This window comes from Cyrtonyx montezumae, unplaced genomic scaffold (assembly GCF_038088225.1).
Source record: "Cyrtonyx montezumae isolate F1298 unplaced genomic scaffold, pur_monq_1.0 scaffold_6, whole genome shotgun sequence".
NCBI classification, from domain to species: domain Eukaryota; kingdom Metazoa; phylum Chordata; class Aves; order Galliformes; family Odontophoridae; genus Cyrtonyx; species Cyrtonyx montezumae.
Genome location: NW_027072067.1, coordinates 19,004,139 through 19,021,915, shown reverse-complemented (window position 1 = coordinate 19,021,915; position 17,777 = coordinate 19,004,139). Strand labels below are relative to the sequence as shown.

At 43.5% G+C, this 17,777-nt stretch overlaps 1 protein-coding gene across 8 annotated transcripts in view; it reads left to right on the top strand.

The window, feature by feature from the left end:
• The first annotated feature begins 269 nt into the window (after nt 1-269).
• Nucleotides 270-17,777, top strand: part of TMCC1 (transmembrane and coiled-coil domain family 1) — a 66,122-nt gene continuing 48,614 nt past the window's right edge. For 2 of the 8 annotated variants that reach the window (XM_065749302.1, XM_065749309.1), the window contains exons 1-4: nt 270-327; nt 1,671-1,912; nt 11,042-11,098; nt 13,781-14,489. In XM_065749302.1, the coding sequence (XP_065605374.1) occupies nt 13,947-14,489 (543 nt within the window). In that variant the 5' untranslated portion in view covers nt 270-327; nt 1,671-1,912; nt 11,042-11,098; nt 13,781-13,946. The remainder of the gene's footprint in view (nt 328-1,670; nt 1,913-11,041; nt 11,099-13,780; nt 14,490-17,777) is intronic. The other 6 variants (XM_065749304.1, XM_065749306.1, XM_065749305.1 and 3 more) reach the window with 6 other exon arrangements.

Below are 17,777 nucleotides of genomic sequence, written 5' to 3'. Positions count from 1 at the left end.
GCTAGCATGGAGAGAGCCCTCCAGCTGCTCACGCAGAGCGCGAGGCGGGCAGAATCGGCGCTAACATCGCCCCAGCAGAAGGCAGAGCCGCTGCAGCTCGGTACGGCGCGGCTCGGGCGGCTCCTCTCTAGACGGCGCGCCGCGAAGCACGTGACACCGCCCCGACCGCAGCGCGCGGGGCCTCTTGGGCGGGGCCTCCCGTATCGCCGCGCCTCCGACGGCGACGGCGCTGCGCGGTGACGTCGCGCGGCCCGGGAGAGCGTTGCGGCGGTGGCGCGCGGGGATGGAGCGGCCGTCGGCGGCGCGGCGGGAGCGCCTCGCTCGGCGGTGGGTGGCCCGCGGGGGGAGCGGCGCGCTCTAGGGCCGCGGCGCGGGGGCGAGCCCCGCGGGCCGGGTTAGGCCGGGGCGGGCGCGAAGGCCTCCGTCGCCCGGCCGCCCTGACGCGTCGCCGCCGCCTCGCGGCCGGTTGGGTCCTCCGGTTGCGGGGCCGTCCTCCCGCCGTCGCCCGGCTCCGGCCCGCGGGAGCTCGGCTGGGGTGCGGTGCGGGAGGGCCCCGCCCGGAGTGTCGCGCGTGGCTGCCGGCCTCGCCGTGGCGTCGGTATGCGACGGCAAGGGGCGGCTGAGCGGAGCCCGCGCGCGGGGGCGCAGCGCTGCGGAGGTGCCCGGGGCTGAGGCGCCGCGCCCGGGTCGCTCGCGGCCGCCGCTCCGCTGCCGTTCCCGCGGTCCCGCGCTGCGGGGGGGGAGGTGGCGGCCGGAGCCCCTCTGCCCGTGCGGTGAATCGCGATGCGGGGGACTCTGTTCGGTGTCCGCCCGGCCGAACAGATGCGCTGTGGCCTACGGCTTTCGTGCCGCTCGGAAAACGAACAAAAAAGGCCAAACCAGAAGCAGCTACTTGTTTTGCCATTTGGGAAAGTTTGTGTCGTTCCCTACGCATTGCGTATCCCACACAATTATTTGTTTTTTGTGCTGTTTTTTTTGTTGTTGTTGTTTTTTCTCCGACGTGCTCCCTGGTTTGAGCTCTCTCAACATCTTATTTGGTCGTAACTAAGGCTGCAGTACGTAATCCAGACGCGCTCTTAGCTCCGTGATTCCTTTCCTCTGGAAGCGTTGCTGCCCTGTGCTGGGTGCTCCCTGCACTGCCTCAGCCCTCCTCTTCAGCAGCGGTGGAACTTGTGGGAGGGATGTGCTCAGCGCGATGTTGGTGTGGGGGTGGATTCACTGCCTAGGAGCTTCCATTTTTCCATAGCAAGCAGTGGGAGTTAAGAACCCTGAGTACATCTCTGCCCCCTTTTTTTAGTGAATGAGCACTAGAACAGCCGTACTAACTGCTGAAGTGTTCCTCTATGAAAATATGGCAGAGATCGCCGAGGCTCTATGAAGCTTGCAAGTTCTGTCTGGAACATGGTCCTCAGCAGTGTGATGTTATGCTGCATGCTCCCTTATGGTCAGTCCTTACCTGAGCGCTCAAAGATTTTTCGCTTTGATTTAATTTATTAGGATAAATTACTCAGAATAGAAGATAACACCAGAAACAGTCTCTGCTACTGAAGCAGTGAGTTTCCACCAGCTTTTGACACATTTAGGTCAGTTAGTTCTCCTCTCTGAAGGAGATGGTGGATCTGTGGTGATGTCTCAATGCTTTTTCTTATTGTGCTTATTAATTATGGCAGGTCTTCATCCTCTGTGAAGAGGCTTTGTTGTCAAGACTTGCTCTGAAGTTGACCCACACTACTGAATGCAGCTGTCTGCAAATGTAGGAGCCAACAAATGCTATGTCCTGCCCTCCCTTGACTTTCCTGTTTCTCGTGGAATTTATATTTCTGAAGAATTTCCAGATCTTTACTGAAGACATTTGGATTACAGTTATGTGCATATCTATGCAAAGAGATGAGCAAGCCTGAGCAATGCTGAGGTATGTATACCTTCTGTATCTCATAACTCACAGGTAATCAAAGTTTGCTATTCCAGTCAGTAATAAATGTGTTTGGGGAGTGAACCTTTGCTAAGTCTGCCCAAGAATGGCAAGTAACAAAGGCTGTAATATGTGCTGTCTGGGTAGAACACAAGTCATTGGGTCTTGGGCTCCCTATGTGCTGTAGGTGGCCTCTCTCTGTTACACATCAGAGGAATAAGGAGGGACAGTGGGAAGATATATAAGGAGAACATCTGATTGCAGGGGAGAAGAATTGGAACATGTTAGTTTTTCTTTTGGTTTTTTCTTTTGGTATTAGCAGTCTAAAAAGTGAGGTAGTATATGCTGGAGAAATGTTGCCCTAATACAATTCTGAAGGGCATCTAAAACATTTTTTGAAATGTTAATGGGAACTGAGATACAGAGCTGCGTGGTAGTGCCATTGGTCCAACTTAGGTGATAGGCTGTGGTGGGAATTTTGCACACACCTACACACAGTTTCTTCAGAGATAAATTTGGCAGATTTCAGTACTTCTCAGAGTTGCATGTGCTGATTGATCTCTTTCAGTAAATTCCTTGTTGGCCCAGTTTTTCATCCTGGAGCTGTTGGCTGTGATTTTCTTGGAGGTTAGTTGCCATGGTAATTATCCTGTAAGCAAATAAATGTGCTTTTTATAATCTCCGGGTATGGTAAGGGGAGCAGAAAGACTGTAGGCCTTCCTGAGATCAGTAGAAGCTGCAGACTCACGGAGGCTTAGAGTTGGTAAATCACCACCAGCAGGAGAGAGCTGAATTAAGTGCCTGATTGTGGGTGGGTGGTGGCAGAGATGAATAACTTCATTTGGTCCCTGAGTAAGGAACTAAGGTAGAGTGTGTTACAGTGACTGAATAATGGTTAGGACTAGAGAAGTAAAGAAGACTCAACTTCTGTTCAGAGTCTGTTATGGTGGAACTTACTGATTCAGGCCAGTTGTGATTTACTCATTGAAGTGAAAGTACTTTTTATAGAAAAGAACCCTTCTGAGGGATGTGGCCGTTGTGGTCCTTTGCAATGTGAGATTTGGGTTGGGATAAACTCTAGCTTCAGTCTTGAGTTGGCATGCTTGTTGTTCTCCTGAGCGCTGCCATTTGTTTTTAGCTCCAGAATGTCGGGGAAGCAGGATGGTTCCAGCTGACCCTATCTGTGCCGTTGCTGTGGTGTGTGAGTTGCAGCTTGCTCTGAGACCCCAGTAAGTCCTTGCCTTATGAACCTACAGGGTGTGCAAGAAAACTGCGAGTAGGTCTGAAAAGTGAGGTGTAGAAGTGGAGTTGCTCAAGAAAGCCTGGGTTGGTGTGGCTAAGTGGGTGTTAAATAGCATTAAATTCTTTGCAATGTAAGAGCATGAACTAGGTGTGAGTCTTTCCTTAGAGAAGCTTGTTTAGTTTGCAGTGAAATTCTGCTGGCTGGTCTGCTGAATGTGCTGCAGCCCAGTGGTTGGGTTGTGGTGCAGTGGGGTGGCTGTAACAAGCTGGGGCTCGCTGGGCTGCAGGGCAGTTTCTGTTCTCATCACATTTTTCTGGGAATGCTGATCTTCAGGTGGCGTGTCCTGAAAGAGTGCCTGGTATTGAGTTCTGATTGTGATTTGAAAAGTCCTTTAGGTGCTTCAGGTGTCTTCCTCTCACAGACAAATGGTTAATAGCCACCAGTGCATGCCTAGGGCCCAGCCAGCTGGAAGGAAGCTCTTTAGGAAGTGACCTGGGAATTTTGGTGGAAACCAAGTTGAAGGAATCGATAGCCTGGCTCTTGGTTGTTTTTGACTCTGTTTATAAGCTTGAATCCTCAGTGGTAGGTAAACCTAAGCCTTATTTGAAACAATTCTGAACCCTTTCTATGCTGTCTTCAGTAAAGATCTTGTGTAAGTGTGGTAGGAAGCATTCTGATTTTTGGTGAAGGCTGTAAATTTATGACTAGGTGATTCCTATTGGTAAGCAAGTTATCAAGCCCAATTTCTATATACCAGAGTGGCTGAGTTGGATTTGGAGGTTGGCAATGATGAGCTGGCAAATTTGTGTGTGTGACTTCTTAGGTGTGCCATATTTAAGCAATTTGTGTGTGCTCTCCAAAAAGGCATGATTGGATCTCTTAGAAGGTGGTTGTGTGGGTGAGTGTTGGTATTTTTGTTACTTGAGGTAAAAAACCATAATCTTCTTAAAAAAGCATTTTCAGGATGAGTCAGCTGAAGTTGAAGGTGTCTGGCCTTGTAGTGAAATATTCATTACATCTATGCCAAGAAAAGAGATTAGAAGTAAATACAGAACAGTTAATCATACTTCTGGTATGTCAAAGCTTGCGCTAATGTTGTCTCATGCTAGTGCACAATGACTAAAATAAACCCAATTGTGCTTGGAATCTGCATGTTCATGCCTAATGAACAAAGCAGTAATGAGTAGCTAACACTGAATACTACTTCCAAACGCATGGTTTTGTGCTGCAGTTGTGAATTGTTTGGGTCCATTTCTTCACAGAAGTGTAGAAACTGTTCAGAAATCTGGCATGTGCCAGGACAGGTCCTTGTGGTTCGCATTCCTGAGGCAGAAGACTTCTTTTCCCCTCCTTCTATCTGTTAGGGTACATGCAGACTCAGTTATAATGTTCCTTGTCTTAAACTGTGCTTGAGCTACCTGAGATTTACAAAAGTGGCTCTAATGAGTCAGGAGAAAAATATATTACTTATATGCTATATAAAATACTTAATATATTTTATATATAAATGTATCCTATCAGTATCTGATAGCAGGTTCTTAGGGGTGATGGTAGGTAAGGAGCTATGGATAGGACAGTTCGGGTGAACCAAATATTACAGGTCGCTCTTGAACGTTGGCTTAAGGTGTAGTATTGCAGAGACTTGCTCATACTGAACTGGAGGAATAGAAAGCCTTTTAAACAAAGCAGCCCCAGATTAAGGCTGTTATATTACTGAAATTTTTAACAGTCGTTTAGCAGCAAGCAAAGAGATAAGAAATACTGCATTTTTGTGTTTCTTTCAGCCTGCTTTTGAAGAGTGGATGAGGAAGGATGTGGTGTTCCTGAAACATTGCTAAATGAAGGTGGAAGTGTCAGCTCTCAGCCTTATCTTAGTGAACTCCACAGCTGTGAATTGCAGCCTTCTGAAGCTGCTGCTGTCTGCATGCTGTAGTGGGTATGGTGTGAAGCTGCTTATTTTTAGTCTATGAATCTTAGAAATACTTGCTATCAGGCACGTTTCCTTTCACATCTAGTAAAGCAGGTCAGCGTTTTAAGGATCTTTGTATGTGCCTAGATCTGTAAAGGTCTTTTTTTCTTCTTGCAAAATACCTTCAGGCTGAATTTTCAGTGTTGTTTCTTTGCTTTAAAATCCATACACATTTTATACGTTATCTTTTTTGTAAATGATGTATGCAGTTGGGAATGCTGGGAAAACAAAATACTCTCTCTAGTTAAGTTTTTCTTTAACCTCAATTTATCTTTCTTCAGATGCAGATTTTATTAAATCCATTAGAAAATAGCCTTGAAGTGGTTGTGGTAGGCTGCAGATAAGTACTAAATGCTACTTGCTCATAAGCAAATTGGAAGGTGTCAGCAGTGAGGAATGGTGTAGATGTGGCATTAACTGTAAGGGTAAAGCTGGTTTGATTGTCTGCTCCAAAGGTCTTAGGTAACCTTAGGGCAGCTGTGTGTTTTACCTGAAAACTAGGGATGTAGGAGTAATGCAGTATAATGCAGTAGCATTCCAAGGACATAAACCACTCACCTGCTATGGTAACTTTACCTATAACTGTTATATGTAGTGAGGAGTTTCATGGAAATGCTTTATGGAAAGCTGGGTCTTCTAGAAGGAAGCACAACAAACTGGACTGCGTGAGCAGTGCCACTGCCCCACGGTCTGGTCATTACAGAGTACCAGCTCTGGGAGCAGCAGTGTGGTCTTGAAAATCTATAGGTATGCAAGTTTCAAGCTGTAGACTGCAATATTTGCTTTGATTTGTTTGTGAAGTTCGTAGCGTGTACAGAACCAGAATGTGTATGCTTTGGCACCTCTGCACAGTTCTTATTTTTTGGAGGAGTCCTGACTTCTACTTCACAGCTGTAAGGCATTGCCTGAGCACTGGATGACTGGGATGTTCCGAGCGGTGGAAAAGCTTCTGGTACCGACTGGAGGCACTGCGAAGCAGTAGAAACGTTCCTGGAAAGTTCCCTCCTTTAAGCCAATGCAGCTTTCTTGTAAATGACCTAATAAATCTGTGACTTATTAATTTTATTTTCATGTGTGATGTCCTTACTGTAAAGTTTTAACCTTGCAGAACAACTGTTGGTCTTCATATATGCAACAGCCAATGAGCAGTCCTACTTGTAGGACAGCAGTAATGTGATGACTGTGCAGAGGTGATACTGAAAGAGTTTGGCTCCAACATGGGTGTGTTCAGGAACGTGCTTTTCTATTTAATTAAAAGGAGCGAGGTATCTGTTGCTTGTTAAGGCTGTTTGCTACCTGTTAATCTGTGTAACTGAAATGTAATTTTCTCTTACCAGGAGAACTGATCTTTGAGTTTTCAGGAGCAGAAAACTCTGTTAACTTTGTTGATTAACAGCATTAGAGATAAAGATAGAGGAAGGAACAGTTTCAACAGGCTGTGAATTTGAGCGGAGCATGGTGTTGGAAGATCACCTTCTGGTGGATCTGTGAATGTGATGTATTGCGCAGCAGAAGCATTTGAAAAGTAGGTGAGTGCAGGAGTAGAAGTGGTGAATGTGTTTGGGTGTGCTGAAGCATAACATCTGTTGATGAACCCCCTCTGTGTCCTCTCCAGAGGAGAACAGCTTTTAATGCCTTCTGTGGGACCCCAGAGAGGTCCTTGCCATGTGCTTGCCCTTAGCGAACCAGGGGGAACTGTCTGTGTGGTTCAGGTCTGCAAGGATCCAAGGAGAAGGAGGGCTGTATGTCACATGTTTTTCTGTGGGCCCAGGTGTAATGCCATTTTTGTCACTGATTATCTTCATACATTGCTCCTTGGTGGTTCATACACAGACATGGTTAACATCTCTGCTGCCTTATTAATGGCATGCTGGAGTGAGTTTGTACTGTTTGGTAGTCCCACAAGCTGTAAGCTGCGGGCCTACTGATCAGTGGATTGATTTATAGTGCATATGTCAGTTGACTTTAGTTCTTATCATAAGCATACAGTTGTGTTTGTTCATAAAATTCAGTGCCTTGGCATTCTAAGTTATTAATGAGTGATACCTATATGCATTACTTTCAAAAGAATCTAAGTATTTTCCTCCATTTTAAAATACTCTATTCAAGTGTCTTCACCAGTATTACCCTCAGTGTTCTCTCTCTCCTTCAGCTTGCTGGAAAGTTCGTATTTTGCATGTAGGAAAATATTAGGCACAGTCTGGTGTGCTCAAAACCTCATAACAGGACTGACTGCCACTTTAACTCAAGGTGCCTGTGGCTGGGGCTGAACAGCCACTGGACTGCATTCCTGCTGCATCTATGGCAGGAGAAGGGAAGGCAAGGGCAGCAGCATTTGCATTGTTCAGCTGAGTTCCTTGCTGACATCTGTATACTGCTGGAAATAAGTTACAGGGTTTAGGGAAATTGTTAGACACAGATCAGTAAAACTTATTGCTATCCTACTATGCTGGTTTTGCCCTGTAGCTTTATGCAGTTGGTTTAAAAGGTAGGCAGTAGATCTCTTGTTGTATCCCGTGTCCCCCCGCTTCTATTGAGGTGGCAGTTTCTCTTCACCCCGTGCTTCCCATCTCTCTGTTGGGCTCCTCATCAAAGTTGTGAATTGATTCCATTGAATTCCTTGAGGCACACTGCCTGCTGCTGTGTACCATTTGCACAAATGTAGCTGGCTTTAGGCTGTTGTCCTTTTCTGAAGTCTCAGACACGGAGCCTCAGCGGAGATTTGGGTCGCATTATATACATTCCAGGCAGTTTTTCCTCATCTTCAAGCTGGACTACTTAACTTAAATCATCCTGTTCTTATCTTTCAATTTGCTCTTTCAACCACACTGCTTACTTTCAAACACTGAGTGCTTTCATTGTCAGGATTGTGGCCAGGTGAGGGGCAGCCCTATAGCTGTAAGTTTTTTGGGCTTTGCCTGAGTTTTGGAGGAAGAACTGTCTTGAAAACTATTGGTATTCTTCCAATTAAAAGTAGTATTGGTTTTTGGCCTTTAAGTTTTTTCTGCTGCCAACTCAGCTATAGTTTTGAATTTAATTTCTACTTTTTTTCCCTGCACTCTTCCCCAGTTCTTCATTCTGAGATTTTAATAATTGTCATATCATAGTATCTAAATAAGTAAACAAAACCAGTTTCTCCAAGTGTTAGGTTGTCTTGCTGTTATGTAATTGTCCTTTTGATTCGAATTATTTACTCTGCTGCTGTTGTCTTCCACTTCAAACACTGTCCAAAGCTCACCCCCTTCAATACTACGCTCATTCTGGTTTCTCCTGAGTTCTTCTTGCTGATGGGATTACTTCCAAACACTCAGAGCTTTATGTCTGTCTTTACTCTGCTGCTTGTTGCTGCTGAATGGTGAACTTGTTCCCAGTTCCCATAATATGCTGGTTACCATTATGTGGTTACTGCCTCACCAGTCTTTCTGGCAAAACTGTTTGCATTGATACAGAATCTGTTTGAGGATGAGTTTGAGAAATCCCAGATTACTTTGCAAAATTCAACTTGTCTTTTTCTTCCTAAAAGTCATTCTTCTCTCGAAGCAAGAGAAAAACTTTTCTTTCTCCAAATAGGAGAGATGGTAAGAATCTCCTACTGCCAGCTGTGGGCTACACCTCTGTGGTGAGATATGAACCTGACCTGTTCATGGAATAAAATAAATGTGAGAGTTCTTCAGCTAATTGTAGTTGAATATCAGTGTTAAAGATGAGGGGTGTTTAAATATTGTACTTACAGTAGATACTGGAAGACAGAATCTTTTCTGTTTCTTCCCCAAGTTCTCCATGGTTCTCTCCCAGTTTCTCTGTAGGCTTTGTATCTGTAGGAAGTACTCCAGGTGCAAACGAGTCAGCTCTGAGTTATTTCAACAGTAATTTCACAGTTCACTTTTTCTTACAAATAAACTGCAGCGTTCTTGGGCAGATCTGTGAAAACCTATCTGGCAGAAACTCACAGTACTTGAAAGCTTTACTGTTACTTTTTGTTTAAAAAAAGACACCAACTAGAATGGCTGCAGGTTTGTGGCAGTGGTGCTTCACGGTGCTGGCTGCTGTGCCCAGTTCTCCACTCAAACTGATGCAGAAATAACATTTCTTCTGTGGAAATCATTTTAACGTGTTTCATTCATCTTCCCTCCACTTCTGGTAATCTCTTCATATTTGCTGTCAGCACTTCAAATTCTAACATAGTACCTCAGTCTTCCTTGTCAACATCTTTACTGCCTTCCTGGCGGCAGAAATGCAGCGTGTAGTAAAATAGTCGCAGTGCCCCTGTTGTGTAGGCTTGGAATGTCTGTGAGGTGCCGGTGTACTTGGAAGCTTGCTTTGTATTTGTTCTGTTGTAGTAAATGGTGAGACCCATGGTAAGAGCCCCAGGACTTGAAGTCCTTGATTAAAGAGCAGATGCAGTTTGGGGAGCAGCAGACTGTTACCTCACGCGGTGTGCTGCACCCTGGGTAGGCTTATCTCTGTTGGGAAGGCGGTGCCTCACCGACTCTTAGTCCTCTCACCAGTGCTACCACTGCCTGGAGGAGTCCAGCTGTGGTTGGTTTCCTTGTAATTGGGACTTTCACTTTTGAAAGTTCTGAGTGATTGCCAAACTCCATCTCTATGGATAGTCAGAGCTTTAGTTGCGACCTTGAGTTGGTCTCAGAAAGCTCAAATTGCGAACAAAGACTGCATGCATAATTTTGAAATGTGCCTGTTTCCATGGTTTGTCTCGAGGTCGCTTCTAAAAATGGAGCCTTCATTGAGATTACCAGAATACTTTTGGTAGTAGCTACCTATAGAAGAAGCATATAGTTGGCCTATAGAGAAGTATTCCTTCACACACCAAAAATAGTGCTCATCTTCTGGTGATTTTATGAGGACCAAGGGTGCCAGCACCACCCTGGAAAGAAAGTTGGGCAGCTGTGGCTTTAGGCGTGTGTTGCTCTTGGCAATGACTGGCTAAGTAACTAATCTCCTTTGGGAAGTGTGGGTAAGTCAGCTCTGTTAGCATTGTGGCTCTCCTGAAGTCTGACTGCAGAACTGGAGCTGTGTGTCTGCTCCCTGCTGTGCTCCTTCAGTCAATATCCATCTTGACTGTGGGCTTGTTACAGGAGTACTGAGAGGATCAAAGTGCCCTGGGAATACTTTGTTCCCTTCTCTAGGAAAGGACAACTCAGCCAGGATGGTGTCTGTGGGAGTGATATGCTTTTCCCAGCTGGGCTTGTACTTCTAAATCCTTTGCTGCTCATTTGTGTTCATGCTCAGTGTGGTGACAGGACCCTTTATCATGTCTGTACAAGGAGTTATGTTTGTCAGAACAGTGTGGCCTTTGGAAGTCTGTTCTGAAGGAATAGTGCACGGACATTGCTGCAGTGGGTGTTGCTTGGTTTTTGCCTCCTGGCAGGTTGCTGTGAGGCACAGCAGCAGTTCAGCCTGGGTTACAGGGCACTTGCGCAAGGTTCCTTGTACAGTGCAGTGAAAGGCACTCGTGTTTCACCGTGCTCTCAGCTCTGTGTCCTGTTAGGTGAACTCAGGGTAAACAAGACCAGCCTTTCTGACCTGTGCTCAGAGCATCTGTATTAACGTAAAGGAAGAGAAAGTGAAATGGGTACAGACCAGCCTGGTCTTGGAGGCTTTGCCCTGTAGTCCAGCTTGTTTCCAGCCCTCACAGCTGGCCGGAAATCTCTGGAGAAAATGTGCCTTCCCAGGAGCCTCTCAGTTATCCTGTAAGATCCAGTTTTAACTTCAGTTGTATTGTTATCCCTTCAGTTTGAGTTTTAAATAGCCAGGCTTCCAGACACAGCTGCATTTAAATAAATTATGAAAAAAACCCACCTTATATATGATTTGGAACCATGCTCACTTTATTGTTTGTGTACATCTTTCCTTCCATTTCTGAGAATTGCATCTCATATCCAATTTCTTTTTGCAGTTTTGTTCAGTGGAGGGACTGCTGTATGTCAGCCATGCTAAAGGGCAAGTGATGGAGGCAAGTATTAGTTTATATATTCATAGTAACCTCATACTGTTTTTACCAGTTTGTCCTTTTCAACTGCTTTGTTTCCCACTGCTGTGAAGTAACTGCACAATTGAAAGACTGTACAAGCATGTTCTGGGAGGGAATAATGTTACATGATCTGTGTGGATATAGAACTACCTGATGTACTGTATTCTCATACATATCAGAAATGTATGTTCCCGAGCTTCATCCTGAAGGCATTGCTTTTCCTTCCTCAAATAGAGAACATAAGGGTTGTTACAAGTGAAAAGCAAGTTTAAAACTCTAATGTTACTGCGAATAGACACGCTAATTTATTCTGCTGGATCACAGTTCTACTCATTTATGAGTAAAGCAAATGTTATTATCTGCAGAACTAGATACTAGAACAAAGAAGTAGTTCTAAGGGTCTTCGTACCAGAAATGCCATTTGAAAAGCTCTGTTCAGGCTCACAACAGATTGTTCGTAGAGAAATGTGAGCAGATGACCACAGAGCTTCTATAAGAGCATTTTGAGATACAAGTCAGTGTGACGTCAGCAGTCAGTCACAGAATACAGACGAAGTAGTGACTTGTTTGTGAACTGAGCTCGCTTGTTTCAGGTGAGTCTGTAAATTGAAACAGTTATTTCGAGCAGTTGATGATTTCCAGCAGCTAATGAACGCATGGAATTTCAGTTGTATGTAGGTGATGCTGTTTTAGATTAACAGTATTACCAGTGGTAATCTGGATAGAAAGTATGCAGTGGATAAAACGATGGGAGGAGAATATATTGGACATTTTTGCTCTGTACTACAGCTCTTCAGTGAGACTAAACTGAAAAATGAATGCCAAGGAAATTAGCTAAAATGGAAGAGGCAGTTATAGGTCAGCTGCTGAGGCTGTATTTCATATGTCAAGTAATTCTGGGACTCCTGCTTTTTAGCCAGTGAGGTGTGTTCACTAAGCTGTTCTGTCTCTTGGGTGATGAGAAAAATGTAATTTTGCCTTTTTCTCTCAAAACAAATTTAATAGGGACGTGTGATTCAACTTCATGACAAACGGTTACATTAGATAAACGTAAAAGTAATGTTAAAAGGAAAGATAGATAGAGCTTAAAAATCCAAATATGATGCTTATCACTTGAAGGAGGCATTATGTATGTAAAAATAAAATTTTTGGTTCTGCCACAATTCTTCTGCAAATGTGGGTATTTGGTTCTTTTCTGAGGTGAGACTTACTGCTTTATATTTAATGGGTTATTGATTAAACTGATAATATATTTTAACTCAATGCTTTTAAACGTGTTTTCAAAGTATGCAGCTAAAATACTGTAAGATTCCAGTGTTTTGTTTCCTGTAAGTACTGAATTTCATCTTATCCCAGCTCATTGCAGTGACATTTGGGGAAAAAAATGAAAAAAGAAAAACAAAAGGGAGTGTGAGGCAGCTCTTTGGATATTTTTGGATGCCGCTTTAGAAAGCATTTTGGAACATCTGTTCTAACCCATTGTGTCAGGTTTCAGAAGTACAAAACTGAGAGCTCTGCAGTTGTAACCTCAACGTGCTGTATTTCTGCAGCTGCTTTAAAATACAAAGGGATGTTCTCAAATCCCAAATGAACACTGCATTTCAAATGGAATGGTTTTTAAAGCACAGGCTGCCATCTGCCAAGATTGAGATAGACTTCTGTGATCTGGTTTCTGTATTTTTATAGAAGCCTAATCAAAGCGTTTTCCTGCAAGAAAACAGTGATCAGCTTCTGAGCATGTGATCTCATGGTGCTAATGTGGAACTCAGATACTGTGTCCGTCCTTCCTTCTTTCCTTCCTCATTCCTTGCTGTACTTCTCCAAACAGCGTGTTGTTGTGTAAGTTCTCAGCTGCACAGTAGTGTAACCAACTGACGTCTTCTGGGGAAAACCTGTGTGTTTTCCCTGCGAGGCTGAACTACACACTGCGGTGCTGCTCTCTCTGCCTGTTCAGATGGGTTCCTTGATCTTCTTTAACTTTTAAAAGGAGTTTTTCTCTGAGAACCGTGGACAAGACTGCCCATTGAAACCATTTCAATTGCCTGTTCTTGCTTGACTTTCACATCTAGTTTCTATTGCAGTCAGTGGATGCTGGCAGTAATAAGGCGTTTCTTACTGCTTGGAGATAAATGGTTAACTGATTTGGAAACGTTATGTCTTCTTGCATTTATCAAATACTGTCAAGTTAGGCACTCTGCAGGAAAACCAAGTAGGCAGGACAGACATCATGACTGAAGCCTGAGATCAAATCTTTCGTAAGGGACAAAATTAATTCTGCCAGGAAGTCTAACATGTTCTACAGAAGTGTAATTCCATGTTTTGTTAGATACTGTTATGGGCTTTGTTCTTAATAACAAATAAGCCTGTTTTTCCCTTCCTTCTTCCCCACTTTTGTAGTCCTTTTTTTTCTTTTTAAAGGTGAAAAAAGCCTTTATTGCTTCATTTTGTGCTATGCTTCTTCCCCTAGGCAGTAAATGAGTTGTCTCATACAAGCTTTGGCTTCTGCGCACAGCCTTAGATGCAACTAATACCAGGATTGAGGGATGCTTGGAAAACTGATAAATTTGTTTTGTTAATGGCATGTTTTGTACGTTGTTTTTTGTTTCTTTTAACCCACTACTTTCTGCATGGATGTGTAATAATGGCTCTTTTGTTTAACATTAGATAAGCATGAGATCACCGTGGCACAGCTGCATGTGTAGTCACTCTTGAAGCAATTGCACACCTAATTGGCTGACAATCTTGGCATTTTTAAAACAAACACAAGCCTTTTAAAGACAGGGGACATGTTTATGTACAAGTAGTCAAATTAACCTGTGGGGTGTCATCAATGGAGCCCTCTGGCAGTGAACAGTTGTGCGATGACCCTGATCCTGGAGGCAAATCCCAAGATCAAGAGACCAAAAAACAACATGAATCAGAGCAAAAATTATCCAAAATAACCCATAATGCTTTGGAGAACATTAATGTGATTGGTCAAGGCTTGAAGCACCTTTTCCAGCATCAGCGCAGGAGGTCTTCAGTTTCTCCACATGATGTTCAGCAAGTTCAGGCTGATCTGGAGTCTGACGTGGATTTGGAAAGCCAAAGCGCCTGTGCTGAAATTGATGGTGTCTCCACCCATCCTACAGCTCTGAACCGAGTGCTTCAGCAGATCAGAGTGCCACCTAAAATGAAGAGAGGGACGAGCCTGCACAGCAGGCGGGGCAAGACAGACCCTCCCAAAGGAAGTCCGCAGATCAACAGAAGGTCTGCACAAGATATGCAATCAGGTCGTCCCAGATCATCATCTACTACAGACGCTCCCACGAACTTGTCTGTGATGGAGATTACTTCTTCTGTCTGTGTAAGTGGAGAGGAGGCCCCAGCAGCAGTAAGTTACTCAGATTTACGTTTGGTATTTATCATCTCCTTGTGTATTTTCTTAAGACTTTTGAATCTTGTTTTTAAAAGAAAGTTTCTTTCAGCAAACACTAATGCTAATGTGTTCAAAATTTTCTTACGTGGTGAAGCAAAGAGCTTAAAGGATGCAAGCATTAATCATTTTCTCACATGGCAGGTGGCTTATGTTATTTATTGCTGAAATGAGGACTACTTCTGCAGCAGGTTAAGTTGGTCAGATGGTGTATCACAGTCAAGCAAGGATTGATGGGAAGGGCAACAGCCACAGTAATCCTTGTTAGCAGCTATTTCCTGCAGCAAAAGCGTGTATTTACTGATGATGGCTTTTTTTTCCTCCCTTCATCTTTTATTGTGTATCCTGTAAAAGTGAGGAATTCCAGTTTGAGGGAATGGAGCTGTGGATTGTTCAGATTTTTGAGAGGCTCTGGGCATGGTGGCTGCAGCAGGTAATCAAGCTCCAATGCCAGGTTGACTGAATCTGATTTAAATCAGCCCTACTATGCTGAAGTGGACCTTTGACAAAATAACAGCCTCTGTTCTGTCTTGTTCTTGCAGTTATATTCATCAGTTTACTGCCAATATCAGGAAGTAGTATTTGTATTAATTATTTGTATTAATCTTTCTTCTTTCCCAGATCCATTGAAGTGTTTTCGTGATTATAAAATGGTTTGTCATTGTGGTCTATTAGTTGTGTAAATATTCCTCTTGGAAGGAGCATTGAGGGTCTTCTTTATTTGAGACTTCTGTTCTGACAGCGATTAATAGAATAGAAATAGTAATGTATGTGGGAAAAGTGGATGCTTTCCTAGGACTGGTTAACTTTGCAGCTGAACCTTATCAAAAAGATCTCTTGTTTGTTTCGGTTTTATTGGCTTGCAAGCTCTTTTTCTTTGTGATTGGACTCATGATCTGTGTTTCAGGTGAACTTTGAGGAGAGCCAGTAATTTTTCAAGTTTGAATGCAAATCTCGCAACTTGAGCTATGAAGCATGACAGCCTGTCTGGTTTGTCAGGTTAAAACCTTAGCTCATTTATTTCATTGAGATCTGGTGTACTTGATTTTAAATGTAGCTTGCTTACTTTTAAAGTGCTATTGTGAGAAGGTGACAGCTGTGATGTCCTCTGCATATGTGCAGGAGGGAGGCTGTTCTGAAAGTGCTCACATTTTCCTTTTGTAGTGGTACTTGTATCTCTGTGATATCTGAGTGCAGCGTGAGAACCGCTCCTCACAAGGCTGAGGAAGGCCATGGAAATGAAGTTGATGCACTTCAGCATAGCCCCTCTTTATCATCCAAAGTATATCTGCTGCTTTCAGACTTCCTACCTCACCCTCTGCCCTTAGCATGAGACCTGAAATCCTAACAAGCTTTCCAGGAGTTTTTGTCAACATTTGTTGATATGTCTCGTTTGGTGTTTTAGGAATTTTAGTATTCCTATTCAATATATTTCCTAAAATCTGACTTATTTTTTTTAGATCACCTAAAGCAATGAAAACTGATGAAAAATAGCTGCATGGGAGTCAAGAACTTCTCTTGTTCTGTGAAGCAGAATAAGTAGAGTTCTGCTTATTGGTGTTTGGTGTCAGAGTAGGGTTTTTTATTTTTTCCTAGGAAGCCTGCCAGGTCCGTGTGACATGCCGCCCTGTTCTCCTTCTCAGGAGCTGGGAACAGTATGGTCTTGTGGCATGAATTGTAAGGAACTCAGTGTGGGCCTAAACCTCATGTAATGGAGATCTCTATTTCCATCGGGGGGGAGAGGAAAAGGGTAAGGCTAATGCAGTGCTGCTATGAAATCTGTGCTGTTTTATTGAGAGATGTATTAGTCATGTGAGCTTCCTTTCATTTGAATTGCAAAGGAAGCACAGTAAAAATTGAAAATACAAATTCTAGTCTGTTTTGCAAGGGAGAAAATATTGTCTGTTCTGATAGAAGTTCTACAAACGTACCCTCTGTGCTGCAGTGTTAATGCCATAGCTGGCATGTCTCACTGCAGGAACTGCAGTCTTAGTGTGTGACTGTGGATACTAGGCAGGAAGTGTTGATTCTGCTGGAAGTTACAGGTTAGTGGTAGATAACCCACAAGTTAAGTGCAGATGATGTACTGCTTTAAATAATATACAAAAGCTTTTACTAACATTGCAATATAAAATTGTAATACTTTTGAAAATCAACACCATGTAAATTTTAAATCACTGATATGGTTCTAGTGGAGTTTCTCATTTTTAAGATACACTGAAATCAGGAAAGCATAGTTCAGGCAAGTGTCAGATCAGTCTTATAAGAGGCATTGGTAAGTTTGGCATTTGAGAAGCTAACACAGCATTCAGTTAATAACTTCTTGTTTAGCAACTTGTATTGCAAAAGCAGTTACCACACAGTTCAAATGGGGTCAGTAAAAGGCTGTGTAAAATCTGAAATTGTTGCAGTGAACTTCAATGGAACACAGGTCGTGTTAAGCACGAACTCAGCCCTTAAACACTGTCTTTAAGTTGTGGGAGATGAAGTTTTCACACAGTGTTACAGCAGAGAAACGGGGTGGAAGTGTTGAACTTGCATTATTTCATGAAGCTTATGGACTGGGGTAAGTTCCTTAAAATACGGTTAAATAACACTCGGTGAGAGTACTCCGGACTGGCGACTTCTACTCTTGCCTGTATCGATTGTGTATGCAGCAATTTGTGCTTGATCTCTTATTTCTTATTAACTTTCTCATGACTGCCAAGTTACCTTCTTTGTGATCTTGATCTTCCAAATAAATCTTTACAAAATAAAGTACCACCAATCTCATTTTCTTGACTTTGGTGTTTTGTTGGATGACAGTGAAGAATGTGCTGACATTCTTTGCTTTGAAATTCTTTAAAGTTTCAGAAATCCAAGTGTAATGAGAAAAACACTGAGTTGCTGCATCCATCTATTGTGAACATATCTGCCCTGTATGTTCTATACAACTCACAAAGAAGCAATGTATTCAGTGAAAGTACTGTGATTTAGTAATGACAAAAATGCGTAGTGTGAGAATTGCAGTCAAGCAATGCTATTCTGTTTTTACTGCTGAATGACTTCTGTCCTCAGCTGAACTGACAGCACCTCCCACCTTTCTTCCTCTGCAGTAGGTGGCTGCCATTTGTCGTGGAGCTCTTCTGCCCCCATCAGCTGCACGGTGGCAATTTGCCCTGGGCAGCTTCGAGTGCCTGCCTCTTCCCTGCTGCCTATGCACTCATCCTTGCCACTGTGGTTGCTACTATACTACTCCTCTGGCAG